The sequence below is a fragment of the Carassius auratus genome, unplaced genomic scaffold (genome assembly GCF_003368295.1).
Source record: "Carassius auratus strain Wakin unplaced genomic scaffold, ASM336829v1 scaf_tig00216633, whole genome shotgun sequence".
Taxonomy (NCBI): domain Eukaryota; kingdom Metazoa; phylum Chordata; class Actinopteri; order Cypriniformes; family Cyprinidae; genus Carassius; species Carassius auratus.
The window spans coordinates 60,226-79,967 of NW_020528670.1; the positions used below are offsets into that span (position 1 = coordinate 60,226).

The 19,742-nt window shown below is 38.8% G+C and overlaps 2 protein-coding genes across 5 annotated transcripts; both read left to right on the forward strand.

The window, feature by feature from the left end:
* The first annotated feature begins 542 nt into the window (after nt 1-542).
* On the forward strand, nt 543-15,438 carry LOC113098740 (ankyrin repeat and fibronectin type-III domain-containing protein 1-like). Of its 4 annotated transcripts, none has more exons than XM_026263770.1 (18): nt 543-816; nt 1,632-1,794; nt 3,341-3,539; nt 4,237-4,437; nt 4,510-4,623; nt 4,705-4,802; nt 4,885-4,975; nt 6,537-6,632; nt 6,707-6,794; nt 7,756-7,885; nt 7,981-8,103; nt 8,327-8,548; nt 9,130-9,296; nt 9,381-9,546; nt 10,435-10,594; nt 11,472-11,638; nt 11,726-11,903; nt 14,474-15,438. In XM_026263770.1, the coding sequence occupies exons 2-18, from the start codon at nt 1,645-1,647 to the stop codon at nt 14,872-14,874; spliced, it is 2,751 nt and encodes a 916-aa protein (XP_026119555.1). In that variant the 5' UTR covers nt 543-816; nt 1,632-1,644; the 3' UTR covers nt 14,875-15,438. The 4 variants fall into 4 exon arrangements, with proteins under 4 accessions (XP_026119555.1, XP_026119553.1, XP_026119554.1 ...); XM_026263768.1 differs by having other exon boundaries at nt 544-816; nt 14,471-15,438; XM_026263769.1 differs by having other exon boundaries at nt 544-816; nt 1,635-1,794; nt 14,471-15,438.
* A 924-nt stretch (nt 15,439-16,362) lies between these two features.
* Nucleotides 16,363-19,508, forward strand: LOC113098741 (GTPase IMAP family member 4-like). The gene is made up of 3 exons (XM_026263772.1): nt 16,363-16,418; nt 17,719-18,219; nt 18,832-19,508. The coding sequence occupies exons 1-3, from the start codon at nt 16,391-16,393 to the stop codon at nt 19,242-19,244; spliced, it is 942 nt and encodes a 313-aa protein (XP_026119557.1). The 5' UTR covers nt 16,363-16,390; the 3' UTR covers nt 19,245-19,508.
* The last annotated feature ends 234 nt before the right edge of the window (nt 19,509-19,742 follow it).

Consider the following 19,742-nt stretch of genomic DNA (forward strand, 5'->3'; position numbering starts at 1 on the left):
GAATCCCTACATAATCAAGCCCCATCAAATCTCCCAAAAGCAATCTCCATTCACAAACCAAACAGGTCCCTATAGGATCCAATCATCTTGGATTGGGCACTGAATTGATCAAGCCTTCACTGTTGCTGATCTATGGAACAAATTACCAATTTATGCTAGAACTGCATCCTCTTTACCATTTTATAAGTAGCCTATCTGTTTCAAAACATCTATTTTCAGTAGCTTTTATAAATGTATCTTGTGCTTTCTTATATTGTGTTTTCCTATTTGTCTAATTTTAGTTGTACAAGCACTGCTCAACTGGGAGTTGTGTTTAAAGTGATTTAAAGAAAGAAAGAAAGAAAAAGAAAGTACAGACAGTAAATTATTCCGCCTGGGCGGCTGCGAGATCCCACGCCACCTTCATGTAAATGACAACATGCAAAAAACACGTCACGTCTGAGCAGATCTGTGTGGAATAATGAGCGCTTTATTGAGCTGAGCTTTTTTTGTAATTAACCAAATGAACCGAATTAATTTAATCCTAACTATAAAAGTCTTTTAGTAGCCTATAGCCATAATCGCACGTCCTAGTTGCGTGTGCAAGATAGAGTAAACACATCCTTCGCGTGCGCGCGCGCGCTGAGAGACACGGAGTGAGCTCGCGCACATCCTCTCCATCCGCGTCATTAATATCGTCCGTCTTAATGACGGGAATAGATGCGTTTCGACAAAATTAGACTGTGATTTATAACACCAAGTTTTAATTGATGATATTCTGCGCGACTGGAGGGAACTTCGGAGGAGATTGACGGAGAATAACCCGAATCATCCACGGTAAAACTCTTCATCTCTCATTCCGATGTATGATACCTGATCCAAAACTCTGATAAATAATATCATCTGATAGATAAATAAACCCATAGTTGTGTTTTCCAACTATGTGGTTAGTCGGTTAATTTGTAGGCTTTGGTAGGTAAAATTTTCGTTGTTTATGTGAATAACCGCGATAGGACGGAATAAACCATATCAAACTTTGATCGATGTTCAGATAAAGCTTTATTCTGTCGAGGAAGCCACAAACACTGTAGTTTAGATGTAGTTAGATGTTATAATGTTCTCATGTGAACAACATCGTTTATAAAGCGCGTCAACGGAACGTTTGGCTTCACAATGTTTCACATGTAAGAGGAGAAAACGGGAATAAACCGTTAAGATGACTCTCACACAAACTCGTTGTAAAGATGATGATGTGTGTGTTTGAGTGTGTGATGCTGGTGTCAGGACACCGGTCCTGTTCTTCAGTTTGGTGTGTTTGTGTGAGATGTGATGAGGAAATATGTTCAACTCACGGCGATATAAAGCAGGAAGCGTGTGAATGAAAGAGGAAGATGAGAATCATCGAGATGTTTGCAGAAATGATCAGATACACGTTTAATCAGATACTCGTGAGAAAGTGCAGCAGATCCCCTGTGAACAACTGCTTCCCAATGCGCGAACTATCCTCCATCTGCCCGGAATAGTGTTGATGTTTTTAATATCACATATCATTTAGGATGGATAGTATGCACAGTGAGACGCGGGCTGTGTGTTTGTGTGATCACCTGATGATGATGATGATGATGATGATGAAGGATCCTATGTTCTGTCAGTAGTTATGTCGTGATGGCTCCGCCCCAAAGGAGGCGTTCCCTCGGCCCTGTCTCACCCAAGCGCATCTATAGGAGCCTGTCACTCAAACTGAAGGGCGGGGCTTCCCCCAGTGAGGCGGAGCCGTCTGATTGGAGGAGGCGGCTGAGCAGAGGACCAGCCGAGGTAAAGATACACACACACACACACACACACACACACACACACACACACACACACACACACAGACACATGCACACACATTATATATATATGTATATACATATACCAAACAGTCAGAAGAACACAGACTGTAGGAGAGCAGGTTTGACCAAACGGTGGTCTGCGTTTGCGAGTTAGACTCCTAAAAACAGCTTTGCTCATGTGGTGTGCACAACCACGGATGATTTCATTTCCCGCTCAGGTTGAGCCAGATATATGCGATATACAGCATCGTCATTGATAATATGGTAAGTGTTGCTGTAATGATGGCCGTAGCCAGGCTTTCAATATTAGTGACGTCCAGGGGGTTTCTATAATAGAATTGTGCTATAATAATAATAACCCCTAGAAATACAACTAATTATATACACTAACACCTGAGAAGAGACATGTAGATGAAATGTAGAAATTTAGTTGTTTTTGGAGGGATGCTATTTTTTAGATCATATCCTAATTATTGCATTAAAGTTTGTTAATAATTTAATCAGTTGTTTATTATTCATGCAACCATACATATTGCTGTTATAATTTTAATTTATAATCATTATAAAGCTGATCATTTTCCTTACCAAATGTCATGGACTTTTTTGATCGGAGTGACTATTAACAGGAACTTCACACCAAACGTGTTATTTTCGTTGGAAATATTAGTGTTATTTTCGTCCTAACTGTTGGTTTCAGTGGTGCAGAAGGTCAAACGTGTGTCTCACATCTTTTGATGTGATTGACTCGGGTTCGAATCTGCCTTTTGGCGAACTTTTTTCTCCCATTTCAAATTTCAAATCACATCAGAAAAGCACAACTTTACACTCAATAAGTTATTATTGCATACTGTTTTATAATGTACTCCTGAGGTGCAGATAATAGCCACTATTTGTAATACGTATTATAAATAGCAGAAAATCCTGTTATTTAAACACAGTATAAATAGAATCTATTGCTGTTTCTACTTAGTGTAAATAGCTGCTGCCTTTTTTGATTTAGATTTGAGAGTTTGATTTGACTCTCTGAAGACTGGTTCACTTCAGCAGCGTCTCATTTCACACCACGGACGAGAATCATTCTGAATTATACATGCAGACATTCATATGAGGTGTTTAGCAGCAAATCAGTCAATCAGAGAACAAATGTTATTTTCAAACATGAAAGATTGACCTCATAGCTGGCTAGCGGCCTGATAGTAATACTCTGATGTTATCAAGTCATCTATCACCAAACCACACACACTGATTTATTAGTCTGTTAAATCTCTAAACTTCTAAACTCTAGACAGCAAATATGCTTCTATATGCTTTTTAAATGTATATAATTTAATGTAGTCCTAGTTAACTTCATCTGTATCACACAAAGAGTACCGTTTTTCTGCAGATGCATGAACACATTTAATAATCATTTTATACAGGTTCAGCAAAGCTGAATATATAAATATATATATATAGAGAGAGAGAGAGAGAGAGAGTGTCCTGCTGTCTACATGACCGTGTGTGTGTGTGTGTGTGTGTGTGTTCAGTACTCGTGTCTGTGGGATGCTCTGGAGAATGAAGACACCCTTGCGGTCCAGCATCTGTTATCCAGAGAGCGAGTTACAGAAGCACAGGTGAACAGCGTCAGTGAACTGGGCCTGGTGCCGCTGGACGTGGCCGCTCTTACCCATAATGCACCACTGCTGCAGGTGCTGGTGAAGGCCGGAGGCAAACACAACCCCACCTGTGAGTGACACACACACACACACACACACAGGATAAACGTGATGCAGAATAAACCCACTGCTCTAAACTTACTTTGAATCATCAGTGACCAATGCTTTCAATATAAAACTGTGAGTTAGAAGCAGACTGTCCTTGTAAAGCTTGAACTGTTTTTTCTACTTTATAGAAACAAAATTTGAGCACAGACACATTATAGGTTCAAGAAATCATCGTTTAAATGTTGTGGATTGAAATGTTACATTTAACATACTATAATTATTTTATAAATCATGATTACTCATACATTGTTAGATATGAAAAAAAAATGTGAAAGAAACCAGAAAGGATTATTGTTAAATTATTAAATAAATTGTTATAAAAAAATCTAATAAACTATAATTAATAATGATTACTATTAAATTTTAATTGTTTTAAATCAATTGATTAGACATGTTTTCTGACTATTAAAATAAAATTTAATGTAATTTGAGTAAATAATTATAGGACATTTTTGTTTTTAATTGTAATAAGTCAAACTGTTAAAGTTTTATGAGTTTAGTCGATTAGATATTTGGATTATTAAAATCAACCAAGAATTCAGGAAACACCAATCATGGGATTTGTGAGAAAATCAAATGTAAAAAAGAAGAGAATTACATCAGATTTCATCCTTCAGTGGGTTGATGACGTATAAATGCCTCTCGCCGTCCTGCCGCAGTGAGCTCGACCTCTGATTGGTCGCTGAAGCTGGAGGAGCTGGTGTCATTGGCCGAGCAGAAGCAGGAGGAGTGGAGGGCGGAGCTTCTGCTGAGAGTGAAGGCGGAGCTTCAGTCACAGACAGACGTGCAGAAGAACGTAGATTTGTGGACGCGACGTTGGGAACTGTACCGTCGCATGAGGGACAGATTCCAGACGACCGGTACGAACACACACACACACACACACAGATGTCATGTGACTCATCACACAGGTCTCTCTCTCTCTCTCTTAGCTCCGCCCGGGCCGCCCGCCGGAGCCGTCCTGCTGGTGATGAGTAACAGCTGTGTGTGTGTGCGAGTCTCTGAACCCACCGGTCAGACACACGGCCTCATCACTCGATACAGAGGTGAGATGTCTTCATACGACCGCAGTCATGTGACTGATGATGTCAGCACTCACCCCTGTGTGTGTGTGTGTGTGTGTGCAGTTGAGTGGAGCTCTTCGTCCTGTTTTCATCCTCTGAGTGGCACTGGATTCATCACAGACACCAGGAGCCCAGAGTTCAGCATCACAGGACTCCAGACTGTAAGACACAAACAAACTCAGCACTGTCTGATGTACAGATGGGATGTTTCTGACTCGTGTGTGTGTGTGTGTGTGTGTGTAGGATGTGCAGTATTACGTGCGGGTCAGTGCGTATAACGTCAGAGGTTGGGGTCCGTTTGTGAGCAGCAGCCCCCCGTGTGTCGCCCCGTCCAGTGAGTAACGAGAACCATCTCTGTGCTAATAACGTATAATCATCAGTGTATTAATCAATCCAGACCAGTTTCACTACCGCTCAAAAGATTAGGGTCTGCATGGTTTCAAATAATTCTGTTATTCAACAAGGACACATTAGACTGGTCAAAAGTGAGGAAATACATTTAGAACAAAAGGGGTTCAAATAAATGCTGTTCTGTTGAACTTTCTATTCATCTGTGAATCCAGACAAATAAAATGTAAAAAACTTGAGCGGTGTGTTTCTAGAGTCGTTTCATACATGAGACACTGAGGAGACACAAGCACAACAGTCAAACATAGTCAGGTTTACACAGAAAAAAAACAGAGGAAAAGCAGGACAATCGAATGAAAACCTGTAACGAACTACTGTTACTTCATGTTTGCATCATGCTGAAAGCTAATGTGCATTGTTTTTACACAACATTTCTAGTTAATAAGAATCTTGAATTTGAATTACCTTGACTTTTGAGATTTTTCTTGTATTATTTCTGAACACATAATATGTAGAAGACAGGTTTGTACAATATGTAGTTCCATTCATGCATCTTTTCTGTGAAGATATTTAACAAGTGCTTTGTGTAACGTTTACATCACGATTATAGCTTCATGTGTGGTGTGCTTGAATAGAGTTTTCTAGGAAAGACAAAGGTTTAGGTTTAGGAAAGACAAAGTTACTTGAATCATCTTGTAGTTACATTTTCAAGTTGACTAATCAAAAATAGTGAAAAAAAAAAAATGAGAATCAGTCATACGTTTAAAAAAACTATTTTTTTTCCCATTTGCATTTGCATTTTGGGTTTCTTGACACTATATTCTGAGCACCGTATTACATAATTTGAGGATCTTTGCAGAAATAACGAATCTGCAGACATGTATGAGCGCAGAAGAAGGCAGTAAAGTGAGCGTATATGAGCGTGCACACTGTGCCATCAGCTCAGTTCACAGTGTGGTTTCTGGGTCACCACAGAGCACGCAATCAAGAGACATATTACACACTGCCCCAATGAAAGCCCAGTCTTAAACACTTTTACAGTACCAGGCTTTTTATATTCCCTTAGTAAGTCATGCCATCAGGCTGCTCCGTGTCATGGCATCTCCTGCGTCACAGAGGAGGTGTTCAGTCCAGTCCACATCTCTGTTCATTCATGCTCATCCATGCTTCCATTGATCATAGTAAGATGGCAGGGATACACAAAGGAAGAAGGTTATATAAAACTAGACACTAATGCGTAAACATGCAAAACATTCCTATGTGCATGTGAATAGTTTCTCGAAGGCACTAAAAAAGTTTCTTTTATGCATGTAAAAGTCTGTAGTTATTTATTTATTTATTAATTAAATTAGTGACTTATGTCACTCAGAGAAACTCTATGAAAAAAACCTGCAAAAAAATACACAGAAGTCATTTACAGATGACGACTATATACCAAATATAAAGCTGAAAATAATGCTCTGTTAACAATTTATGCTCAATATGGTCCTGATTCTAATCTGATTCTGTGTGTGTGTGTGTGTGTGTGTGTGTGTGTGTGTGTTTAGGCTGGAGCTCATGCTGCGGTGTGACGGTGAGACGCAGGAATCCAGCCGCAGCCGTCAGGAGAATCTCACTGCAGATCAGAGAGCCCACACTCAGCGGTACACACACACACACACACACACACACACACAGAGAGCACTGAATGATGCTGATCCTCAGGTGTGTGTTTCAGAAAGCAGGAGCTCAGTGAAGAGAGTGTGTGTGTCTCGAGGTCTGAAGCAGCTCTTTCACTCCAGCAGGTTCGTTCGGCTCTTACAGAGGTGAGACACATCTTCATCACTTCAGATCGGAGCAGTGCTTCTCAAGCTCACCACTCCAAACACATTCATTCAGTTTGATCCTTGAGGAACCAGACTCTCACTGCACTGGGAGAACATATCAAACAAAGCCTCTTTTTTAGAAAGTGTATTGGTATACTTTATCAATATTTGTATCTGTTTTGTTTGTTTTATATTTGATTCTTTTTTATTTATTTTTTACTTAAAGTTTTATTATTGTTGTGTTTATATGGCTTTTATTACTATTTAGAATTGGCTTTTATTCTCCCCTTTTTTATTTCAGTTTTGGTTAATGTATTTGTATTCTTGTTGTGTTTTTATAATTTGTAGCAGTTTTTTTTTAAATGTCTATATAGGTTTATTAATATTTTGAGCTAGTGTTTCCCCCTTTTCTTTTTTATTAGTTTTTATAAGGTTTATTATAAGGTTTATTAGTTTTATAAGGTTTTTATGACAATTTGATTTGTTTTACATTTTTAAAATTGAATATATATATATATATATATATATATATATATATTTATTTATTTATTTATTTATTGCCCCCCCCCCCATTTACATTTTAATCTTAGTTAATGTTTTAGTATTTTTATTGTATTTTGTTATTTTTTTTAATTTTTTTCAGTTCCCATAAGTTTAGTTATTTTAGTACTTAAACTAGTTTTAGTTTATAATAATAACCCCGATATATAGTTAGTTTCATATGTATTTTTTATTTTTATATACTGCTCATCATTTATTGGTTAAAATAAGCAGAAAACCTAAAATACTGTGTGTGGTTTAGTGATGTCATGGCTGCAGCAGATGCACTATAAATGTGTGTGTGTGTGTGTGTCTGTGTCTGTGTGTGCGTGTGTGTGTGTGTGTGTGTGTGTGTCTGTGTGGTGTCTGTGTGTCTGTGTCTGTGTGTGTGTGTGTGTGTGTGTGTGTGTGTCTCTCTCAGGGGTGTGTACCTGGCGAGTGTGTTCTCTCAGAAGGACAGTGTTCTGGTGACGGCTGACGATCAGCTCCCTCTGGTGGAGATCCAGAGCTGCTCCAGGTCCGTCACGCAGGACTTCCTGTGGTTCTGTAAGGTCAGGGGTCGATCTCAGCTCAGCAGTGTTTCTCCGTGGTCCTCCTCTGTGTGTGTCCTGACGTCTCTCTCTCTCTCTCTCTCTCTCTCTCTCAGCTGTCGTGTGCGTGGACACAGGTGCCGCGGCTGCTGCAGGTGCTGTCCTCTTCATCGCTCTCCTCGTCTTCATCACTGCTGCAGAACAGACTCAGTTTCCTGCGGGCCGTCGCACAGCTGCAGGTAACAGACTCCTCTATATACTGGACTAGCTTCCAGAACTATTCACAATGCTTTTTTTGTCATACCTTTAGTCATTTAATTAAATATTAATTTTAATTTTAAAGAGATTTAACTCCTTTTGTTTCAGCTACTGATATCCCTAATCTAAATCTGGATTATTGTACAGTAGTGAGTGTACAGTATGTCAGTGGTTGTAGTTCCTGATAGTGCTGTGGGTCCGCAGGCATCGGTGGGGTGTGTGGATCTGGGTCAGGTGTATTTCGAGCCGCTGAAGGACCGGCAGGGGAACGTGCTGCTGGTGACCCTCAGAGAGGTCACGACCCCGCTGACCCCGTCTGACCCCGCGCTGCACTGGCTTCCTGTCAGCAGCCTGGAGAGAAACCAGAGCGAGACGCCATTACTGCCCGAACCCTCGGCCGTAGAGCTGCTGACACACAGACTCAAGGTGATCCACACACACACACACACACACCAGCACTGATGATGACACACACACACACACACCAGCACTGATGATGACACACACACACACACACCAGCACTGATGATGACACACACACACACACACACACACACACACACACACACCAGCACTGATGATGACACACAGCTGTCAGAAGAACACTGAAGAAGAGTCAGACTCTGTCACTGATCAAGAGATTAAACACAGATTACTCTTAAAGAGACGGTTCACCTAAACTGAGCTTTGTGTCATCATTTACTGTTCGGGGTCCTTTATTTCTTCTGAGGATCACAAATAAAGATGTTTTGAAGAGGGCTGTTAACCAAACAACACTGACTTTCAAAACTGACTGAGACATTTCTCTACATATGCTCTTCTATTACATGATGACAGAAGGATCAGTTTTGGGTGATCTCTCTAGAATAATCTGTAACTGAAATAAATAATGTTTTCATGGCATAACTGTTTCTCGTAGCATGTTTTTGTAAACTGTGCACCAGACGATCGATGAATGGGTTGTTCTCTCGTGTGTGTGTGTGTGTGTGTGTGTGTGTGTGTGTCAGGAGATGCTGGCGTATCACAGGAGGAGTCAGCAGAGGGCTCAGCCCGGTCTGTATGTGGGCATCCTGAAGCTCTGCAGCTCTGTGGATCAGCTCCGCATCCTGGTCCCGCAGAGATTACCCAACATGCCCTGCCACTGCCGCGTCAGGAACCGGCCACACGTGTCACGGTCAGACTGGAGATCACCTGACCTGATCCATTCACACACACTGACTGATTCACACTGACTCTGTGTGTGTGTGTGTGTGTGCAGGGAGGAGTGGGCGTGGCTACAGAAGCATGCGGTGGGCGGGGCCTGTGCCAGTCAGGAGGGCGGGGATGACGCTGTGATTGACAGCTCAGGTGTGGAGGACTTCGTGAAGGCGCTGAGATCTGCAGTGACTCAACTGCTGACCAAACTCAATGTCCCTCTGGAGCGGGTAACAGCACCATTCATTCAGCACACACACACACACACACACACACACAAAGCTCTGCAATATCTACAAACTCCAATGAGGCTTTACTTCACATTATCATGAAATGCAGCTAAACTGATTAAATACTTCTTCTTCTTTGTAACGTTTCATTTTTAATGCTTTCAGTTATTGAATTATAAAAGTGTTTATTTTAATTAAAACATTTTATGATAATTAGCTGTAAATCTTATGATTTGCTCAGATTAATAATCTTTCCCTGCAAGCGTTTCTAAGTTGCCAGTCACCGCCAGCGGTTTTGCTGATTTTCACTCAGATTTACTGGCCCCCAGAATATTTTCTTATATGAATATCTGAATATGCAATACACACATACAATACATAAATAAAGATCAGACCCTCTACTTTCTAGCTTCAAGAATAATTTTTTTTAAATCAACACAAGATACTGTAGTTTTCATAAAAAAAGCTACATTTTGAAAGAAAAAGCTGAGAGGATGAAAAAAAAAAATACTACATTTGGATCATATTCAGTGATATTATCAAAGCATACACTTTGAACAGCGCCCCCTGGAGTATAACAGAGAGAACGCAGAAACACAGAAGACTCTGTTTGGCAGGGAAAGAGTTCATGATACACTTTATTTTATATAAATTATTTAAAAGTAGCATCTCAAAGCGCTTTACATAAATATGAAAATCTAACTATTAAATTAACTTAGCTTTTTCTTTGAAAGATGATACTTTGTCCTAAGGACAGCCCACTAATCTTTAACACGGGACACAATGTACTGATGATTGTGCAACCATCATTGAAGATTCAGAAGCTTCACTAATGAATGTGTGTGTGTGTGCGTGCGTGCATGTGTGTGTGTGTGTGTGTGCGCGCAGGCGAGTGAGTACCGTGTCTACACGCAGGAGCTGCTGCAGGTTGGGGATCAGGTGTGTGTGATTCTCCTGCTGCCGCCCTGTGAGGAGTTCAGATCCCGTCAGCGTCCAGCTGAAGGAGCCCAGCACACCCTCACCGTCCCCATGCACTACTTTGAGCTCGGTCAGTGCCTGAGCAGCTACACACACACTCACACATGCACGCACACACTGAAAAGTGTGTTCATCCCATAGGCGTAATGGTTTTTATTCTGTACAAACTGTATATTCTATGGCCCTACACCAACCCTACTCCTAACCCTAACCCTCACAGGAATTGTTCATCAAGAAACTTCGTTCTGTGTAATTTATTAGCTTGTTTACCCGTGGGGACCTCAGTTTAGGTTCCCACCATGACACGAGTCCCCATGAGTCTGTGTGTATTCAGGTTTACTGTGTTTTGCGTACTATAAAGCGCACCTTGTATATGGATCAAGGTTTGTTGACATTCCCTTTAGCACAGCTCCATCTAGTGGATGCATAACACAAACCCAGACAAACATTTGACTGCATCTTCTATTATATGTGCCTTATAATCCGGTGCGCCTTATAGTGCGGAAAATACGGTAAGTCCCCACCAGAATAGAAAAACAAGTACACACATCACACACACACATGCACACACACACACACACACATATACACTGTTTTTAGTTTCAGTTTAAAAACTAATTCTGTAATTAATATAATATACAAGTGACACAAAAGATTTTATGACTATTATTGGTCATTTACTAGAGACATGAGCAGTAGAGCAATGCATATTACTAATCAGAAAATTAGTCTTGATATATTTATGGTAGAACATCATGGAACATGATCTTTCTTAATGATTTTTGGCATAAAATACAAATGTATAATTTGACCTATACAGTGTATTGTTGTCTATGACTGGGCACTTGTATAATTTGATATAGCTCACATGTATCTAGTTTACAGGGTTTAACTGCAGCAATTGACAGTGTTTTTCCGTACGGTCATGTGTGTGTGTGTGTGTGCAGTGCACCTGTGGGCGTACGAGCGGGATCTGCTGTCTCAGTACTGTCAGCTGTGGCTCAGACTGGAGCTGGACGTGCGTCTTTCCCAGCAGGCTTTGAGAGAAGCGCTGGACACTGAAGAGCTGCAGGAGGCCACGGAGAGACTGGCACACGTAACACAGCTGGCACAGGTGTGTGTGTTCACCTGCTCTCTCTCTCACACACACACACACACACACACACACTCACAATCTCTCATATCTCTGTGTGTCCTCCAGAGTCTGTCTGCTCTGTGGAGAGAGAGCCGCTGGCTGATGGACGTCATTCAGACGCTGCGCTCCAAACACTCCGAGGGGGCGGTGCCTCTGGGGCGGGTCATGACATCACGGCCAATCAGATCAGCCACTTGTGAGGACACGCCCCCTGCTTTACATACTGTAGAACAGATGCACACAGGTGAGAGAGATGAAGAGGAGTTGTTTTGTATGGAGCCAAAAGAGTATCGATAAAGATAAATACACACACTACATTCACATATGCACACATACGATTCATACATGCACACACATAATTCATAAATACACACACAGGATACACAAATGCGCACAAAATTCACAAATGCACACACAGAATTTAAAAAGCACAGAAGATTCACAAATGCATACAAAATTCAGAAATGCACACACAATTCAGAAATGCAAACAACATTTACAAATGCACTCAAGATTCACAAATGCACAGGAAAGATTCAGAAATGTATTTCTGATGCAAACACACATATATCTTGATTTACAAACTGCTTGCGGTCTGTGAACTTCACTGCATTTGTGTGTGAATTTTGAGACTCCCTTGACTTGGCTCGACACACAAATGCCTTTTTTTAAACAGGGAATGATCAGCAACCAATCAGATATCTCCCTTGTTTGAGCCAATCACAAGAATGCACCCCACGTGGGGGATTGTTCACTTATAAGCCAATCAGTGAACGACTCACTTTCCTCAATCAGCGAACGACTCACTTACCTCACGCAGCCGGCGACTCACTTTGCGCAGCCGGAGAGTCACTTTCCACTCGCAGCGAACGACTCACTTTCCTCATCGAACGATTCACTTTCCTCACGAGTCACGCAGCGAACGACTCACTTTCCTCACGAGTCACACAGCGAGCGAATCACTTTCCTCAGCGAACGATTCACTTTCCTCACCCAGCGAAGTTGAGCGAACGATTCCCTTTCCTCATGCAGCCGGCGACTCACTTTGCGCAGCTGGAGAGTCACTTTCCTCTCTCAGCGGACCACTGACTCTCTCTTTATGTAGGGACCGAATATTATAATTAAAGTGACTTCTATATTGCATCCAAAAGAATATTTTGATATATTTAAAATATTAAAAAAGGTGAAAAAAAATTTGTTTTACTTTCATTAAAATATTTCAATAAAATGAAATAATTGCCTATTGCAAATTTGTGAATCCATGGTTAACTTTTTTTCTGCAGTCACAGTCTGGGCTATATGTATTGAGACATTTTTAAATTTATATTTTGTAAAAAATAATAAAAAATAAACCTGAATTGTAATCTAAACATCTGTATTTCCATACAATTTCATAAATAAGTAGGCTATAATATGTTGCACCATAGGCATATCGCAGCTGTGTGAACACGTTCATGTGATTGGCTTATAAGTAAACAACCACGTGTAGTGCGTTCTTGTGATTGGCTAAAAGAAGGGAGACATCTGATTGGTTGCAGATCATTCCGTTTAAAAAAAAGGCATTTGTGTGTCGAGCCAAGTCAGGGGAGTCTCAAAATTCAAACACAAATGCAGTGAAGTTCACAGACTGCAAGCAGTTTGTAAATCAAGATATATGTGTGTTTGCATCAGAAATACATTTCTGAATCTTGTTCTGTGCATTTCTGAATCTTGTCCTGTGCATTTGTGAATCTTGAGTGCATTTGTAAATGTTGTTTGCATTTCTGAATTGTGTGTGTATTTCTGAATTTTGTGTGCATTTCTGAATTTTGTATGCATTTGTGAATCTTCTGTGCTTTTTAAATTCTGTGTGTGCATTTGTAAATTTTGTGCACATTTGTGTATCCTGTGTGTGTATTTATGAATCATGTGTGTGCATGTTTGAATCCTGTGTGTGCATATGTGAATGTAGTGTGTACATTTATCTTTATTGAGGCTCTTTTGGCTCCATAGTTTTGCTCCATTAATAATTGAACACGTCATAAGTGTTTTATATTGTGTTTTTATTTTAAAACATTTCATTTTGTTTTGATATTTTTAGGATTTACTTTATTATTTTGGATATATATTATTATTTATATGTATATGTATTAAATATATTATTTGTATCATTATTTTTTCTTATAAAAGTTCTTTATTTTGACTTTTAATGACTTGATTTACATTTTTTATATGTCGATTTCTTGATTTAGTCCCTTTTTAATAGTGTTTTTATTTTTTACAAATTATTAATTTTAATGTAGTTTTTAAAGTTTTTGTTCATTTTTAGTGTTTTATTTTTATTTATTTGACTTAAATCTCTTAATATTTTTTCTTTTTTAGTAAGTGTTTTTTTATTGTTTTTATATTACAATATTTTATTTACTTAATTTTACATTTAAATGATTTCATTAATTTGAATATATTATTTTTGTTTTTATTTATAAATGTTATTTTAAGTTCAAAGTTGTATTTTGATTTATTTTATTATTATAACGTAGGTGCTTTTCATTGTTTTACTGTTTTAAAGAACTATTTTAATTTGACATTATTAGGATTTTATTAAAAAAACTTTTATTTCATTATTAATAAGTTATTGCTATTTTATCAAATCATTTTTTAACCCTATAATTCACGATGTGTCTTATAAGTTCACATTTATTGCATATAACAGCATCACTAATAAATCCCAAGAGCTTCTTCCACAGCAAAGACACAAAATGAGTTTCAATCACAGGAAACGTGATTTCATTAAATAATGAAGATCCCCAGCTTTACCTGTTGTTTCTGCAGCAGAGGTCATGGGGTCAGAGGTCAGCGCTCCTGTGGAGGTCACAGACGGGGTCACGTGTCCGGAGACGCCCCCCTCACACTACACCGATGAGCCCCGTTCCCATGGAAGCAGCAGCCGTCGCCGTGGAAGCAGCATCCGACAGATGCACTCGTGTCCCGAGCTCAGTGACCCGGCCGCCTCACATCCCATAATGCCCTCGGACGGAGGTCAGGAGCTGCTGACGGAGATGATGGACCTGTTCCAGAGCCTGGATCTGCTGGGAGGCAGTCTGACAGACCTGCAGGAGCTGGACTGGAGCGACCCCGAGCCCGACCTGCAGAACCAGGAGCAGGAAGACAGCGGCGTGACCCGCAGGGGGCATCCCGTCAGGAGTCTGGTGGAGTGGGTCAAGTCCACCGTCTGAACACAGTCTGGACCAGTGATCATCATCTGATTCAGAATAGTAGTTCAGAGCACGTAACACAATGCCAGGCTTTACTCCTGGTGTCCATTCAGAACCACTGAGCCAGCGTCTTATCAATCAGTATTAGTATTTTTAACGAGACATTTGTGTAGTTAAAAGGATGAGTAGTCTCAAACAACCAAATCAAATGAATAATACATATTTTAAAACGCAAGTTATACGGACACTTCATATTTTACTGTATTGCATTTAATATATAACAGTCTAAAGAAAGTATTAGCATTGGGTTTGTAAAAGCTGTTTGTTTGCGTGATTTGGCGTGTGTTTTTGTCGCCTGAAACACAGTTTTGTCCAGCAGGTGTCCCCAGCGCGTGCTGTTTCGAGCGATTCGAACAAGTGAATCGTTTTAGGAACCGATTCAATTGATTCGAAGCTTGAAAAAGGTTTATTTGTCTGGACCAAAGCTCACCTGTCATCTCAGAAATAACAGAAGATTATTAGAATATATTATGAAGTATATTCAATAATGATTTGTTATAAAATAGTACATTTTAAACAATTTTATTTAAAATATATTGTAACTTTTTTTAGTAAATGTTTTATTGAAGTTATTTATTTAGCTAGTTTTTATGTTTGTTGTTTTTTATTCATGAATTTTTAGTGGTTTGTTTTGCTTTTATGATTTGATTCATTTTGAATACGGCTTTTATTTTAATTATGTATATTTGTAAAAAAAAATTCAAAATGTAAAATGTATTTACTTGAATTGTACTTGAAATGTACATTAATATTACATTTAAAATATTTTAGAAACATTTAAATAATAATAATATAAACAACTAAATTAATTATTTATATTTAATTATGCCATCAAATTTGTGTTGTCTGTTGTTATGCTTGTTATATATATATATATATATATATATATATATATATATATATATATATATATATATATATATATATATATATATATATATATATATTCCATTTTAAAATAAAAAATAGAATAAAAACAAACCAAATCATTTCTGCAATAGAATCATTTATCTGAAAATAAATATATATATATAATTATTTGTGCAGAAATGATTTTTATTTTTTTACAGGTTTATAGAAACCCTGCAGCATTATTCGACTGTAGGCTGTGTACTGTACAAATCAATTGTAAATATAAAGATCTATTTTGTATCTTGTGTTTTGTTAAAAGAATAAATATACTTGTTTTAAAGTTTTTTCTCTGTGATTATTACCTCATGTTTACCAGAAATTAGTTTTAGATAATAATGACCAGAACACATAAGAAACCAAATGCACTTATAGGCCTATTTTCTGAAGTATATATGATTTATAATTTATATTTTTAATTATATTTTATATTTTTATTATATATCCACACAGACCTGTTCTAAGTGTATCTCCTCCTGTAAACTCGTCTGATGGTTTGAGCTGGTTCTGTGCTGTCTGGACTGTTTCTGGGTGTTTGTCTCTTTAAGTGTCAGTCGTGTGTGTGAATATGGCGGAGGACAGCGAGTCTTCAGCTGGTGAGTGGAAATAAAAGCGCAGTATATATGTGTACACGGTCATGATCAAATAACTGATGGACGGAGTTTATCGCGCGGGGTCACGTGATCCCGCGTCTTCATCACACCTCACCTTACAAACATTACTGCAGGACAGTTAAAGGGACACGGGTTTATTATGATGAAAATCATTTTCATGTCACACAGTATTGTTTTATCCTGTAAAGAATGACCATACGTGTCTTATTGAGAACTGTTTGCTCCTGCTTCTGTTTTTGTCAATTTATCTGAACATTTCCACTCGGATTCTTGTGATAGAAACATCTAGAAATTAAAGGGATCCGCGAAAATCATTTTGTTTTGCATTCCTGTTTATTCATTTACTCTATAGCATTGTCATTTTGTCTTTTTACTTGAATTATTTAGGAGTTAATATGAGATTATTTTCTCCCATTAATATGCTGCAGGTCTCCAGATAAAAACTAAAGCTGATTTGATAAAGGCTAGCTGCAATCAGTTTGCCATGTAAAATAAAACCTATTATGCTTAAAAATCTATTTCTAATAGATATGTAGCTAATGAGTTTATCTAAAAAAAAATTTGTATTCTTATTTCTGTATTTAAGTTTTATTTTATTGCATTTAGTTTTTTTATTTATTTGTATTTATTTCAGTATTTTACTCTGAATGGCTACATTTCCTAGTAGTTTTTATTGCAGGGCCACGAATATCATTTAACTGCAAGATTAATTTTATTGCATTCCTGTTTTAGTCTTTTTTGTTTGTTTGCTTGTTTATTGTTCCATTAGTTTTATTGAGTCCTGTATAATGTCCTTTATAATGTTTTATATATATATATATATATATATATATATATATATATTAAAAAGCTACTATTATGATATTTATATTAATTCAGAGTAGAACTGTCAAATGATTAATCACGATTAATCGCATTAAAAAAATTTGTTTGCATAATATCTGTGTGCTCTGTATATTTATTATGTATATATAGGCCAATTTTATTACACATATACAGTATATATTTTGAAATTGTTTACATGTATTTACGTGTAGCCTATATATTTATACTATTCATATAAATTATATTATATAAAAATATATTTAATATGGTAATAACAACATATTTTTTCTTAAATATATACATGCATGTGTGTGTATTTATACATAAGCCTATACAAAATAAATATACACACTGCACACTCATGTACACAATTTTTTAAAATATATTTTTGTAACGTAATTAATCGCGATTAATCGTTGGCTGGGACTTTAATATAATCCGGTGTTTGTTGTCTCAGGCGGGTCGGCTGAGGTCCGGATGGTTCTTTTGGGTCAGACGGGCTCAGGCCGGAGTTCATCTGGAAACACGATTCTGGGTCGCTCCGCCTTCTGGTCGGATGTGTCGCCCCTGTCGGTCACCAGCCGGTGTCAGCGTTCAGGGGGCGTGGTGGATGGGCGGAGCCTGCGGTTGATTGACACCCCAGGGTTCTTCCACACCTGTCTGAGCCCGGATGAGGTGCGCGCGGAGCTGAGCCGGTGCGTGGAGCTGAGCGCGCCCGGACCGCACGTGTTCCTGCTGGTGCTGCGCGCCGGACGCGTGACGCGCGAGAGCAGCGCCGCTCTGGACTGGGTCAGCGCCGCGTTCGGACCGCAAGCACTCCGCTTCACCACGGTCCTGATCACGAGCGGCGACGCGCTCCGAGACAAACCCGCCGACGTCTTCCTGAAGGAGAGCGAGGAATTATGGGAGTTTGTGTGCAGCTGCGCAGGCGGATATCACGTGTTTGACAACACTAAAGGTACACAGCTCAGCTAAACAGCTCAGATTTACATTTTAGTCTGGGACTAGGCTTAAGCCTTGTCTGTGACACCGGAGGATAAACTAATATTGAGAAGGAGCATTGCGAAATAGATTTAAACTCAGAAATGTGAAATTTACACTCACATTATATAAAGAGAACTGTGAGATGTAACCTCAGAAGAATCATGAGATATTTATGGAAAGCTGCAAGACATGAAGTCAAAATTGTGAGATATAAACTCAGAATTGTGATTAACAGAATTGTAACATAATAAGAAAAGATTTTGAGATATTAATGCAGAATTGTGAAATATTATCTAGAGATGCACGATAGATATCGGCTGATATTTAATGCGCATCTTGTCAGTAATGTCAATTCTGTAATCAGCAGTAAATCTCTAGTCTATGATCTCTACATGTGCGTGATTTCAGAATTGCAAGACAAAATAGCAATATAAATTAAAAGTTGTAAGATATGAATAGAACTGAAATATATTCAAAATTGTGTGACAATCTCAGAGTTGCAAGATATTTTCAGAGTTGTGAGAATCTGTCTGAAACGGTGTGTGTTGTGAAGAGCACTGCTAATATAAGTGTGACTTGACTAAAGGTGCCGAGGAGAGGTCGCAGGTCACCGAGCTGCTGGAGAAGACGGATCTGCTGATGGAGCGTAACGCAGGAGCACATTACACCGCTGACATGCTGCTGCAGGCTGACTCTGCTGTACGCCACACGCAGCAGAGGATTCTGGGAGACGATCAGGAGGAGGATGAAGAGGCCAGGAAGAGGACAGAGGGTCTGTTCTGGTACGAGCTGCTGACGGCTATGGGCCGCGGTGCGGTGGAGGCGTCCGGCGTGATGGAGAAGGGGAAGGGCAAGGGGAAGAAGGTCAAAGCTGTGCAGAGGGTGGCGGCCATCGCCTCCACACCGCTGTCAATCACAAGCGCTGCTAAAGTGATGGGCGGAGCCATGAGAGAGGGAACCAAAGTACTGTACAAACACAAGAAGATGCTCCTGCACTAACACACACACTTCAGAGACCTTAAGAAATACGATATGAATAAGCAGACAAAAATATGCAGCATCATCATCAACACTTCCTCTAGATGTGATCAAATGTTTGCACTACAAGATAATGCATGAATCTCCCCAACAAAACACATAATAAAATAATCTCACAAAATATCCAAGACATCTGCACCAAAATCAAGAAAATGGGGCCTATTTTAAGACCATTAATATTTTTTTTGTGTGTGTGATATATGTAATAAAGCTCTTTCAAAACATACTGATATGCATATTTAAAAAAAAAAAACAATTTCAATGTATTTTAATTAAAAGTATTTGTTATATATAAATATATACATACACTCAAAATGTAGCTATAATACATGTACATATTTAGATGTTCTTAATTTCATTTATTTTGTTTTGTAGACAAGAAAATGCAAAACAAAAAAAAAAGACTGCTTTATAAACTTAATTTATGACTGCTTGATTGTTAACGTCTGTTTAATGATC

Coding starts and splice junctions, on each gene's coding strand:
- LOC113098740 (XM_026263768.1), top strand. CDS start 1,645: ATGGCTCCGCCCCAAAGGAGGCGTTCCCTCGGCCCTGTCTCACCCAAG. Junction 10,595..11,471: donor CATGCACTACTTTGAGCTCG/GTCAGTGCCTGA, acceptor GTGTGTGTGCAG/TGCACCTGTGGGCGTACGAG. Junction 11,639..11,725: donor ACGTAACACAGCTGGCACAG/GTGTGTGTGTTC, acceptor TGTGTCCTCCAG/AGTCTGTCTGCTCTGTGGAG.
- LOC113098741 (XM_026263772.1), top strand. CDS start 16,391: ATGGCGGAGGACAGCGAGTCTTCAGCTG. Junction 16,419..17,718: donor GGACAGCGAGTCTTCAGCTG/GTGAGTGGAAAT, acceptor TTGTTGTCTCAG/GCGGGTCGGCTGAGGTCCGG. Junction 18,220..18,831: donor CGTGTTTGACAACACTAAAG/GTACACAGCTCA, acceptor ACTTGACTAAAG/GTGCCGAGGAGAGGTCGCAG.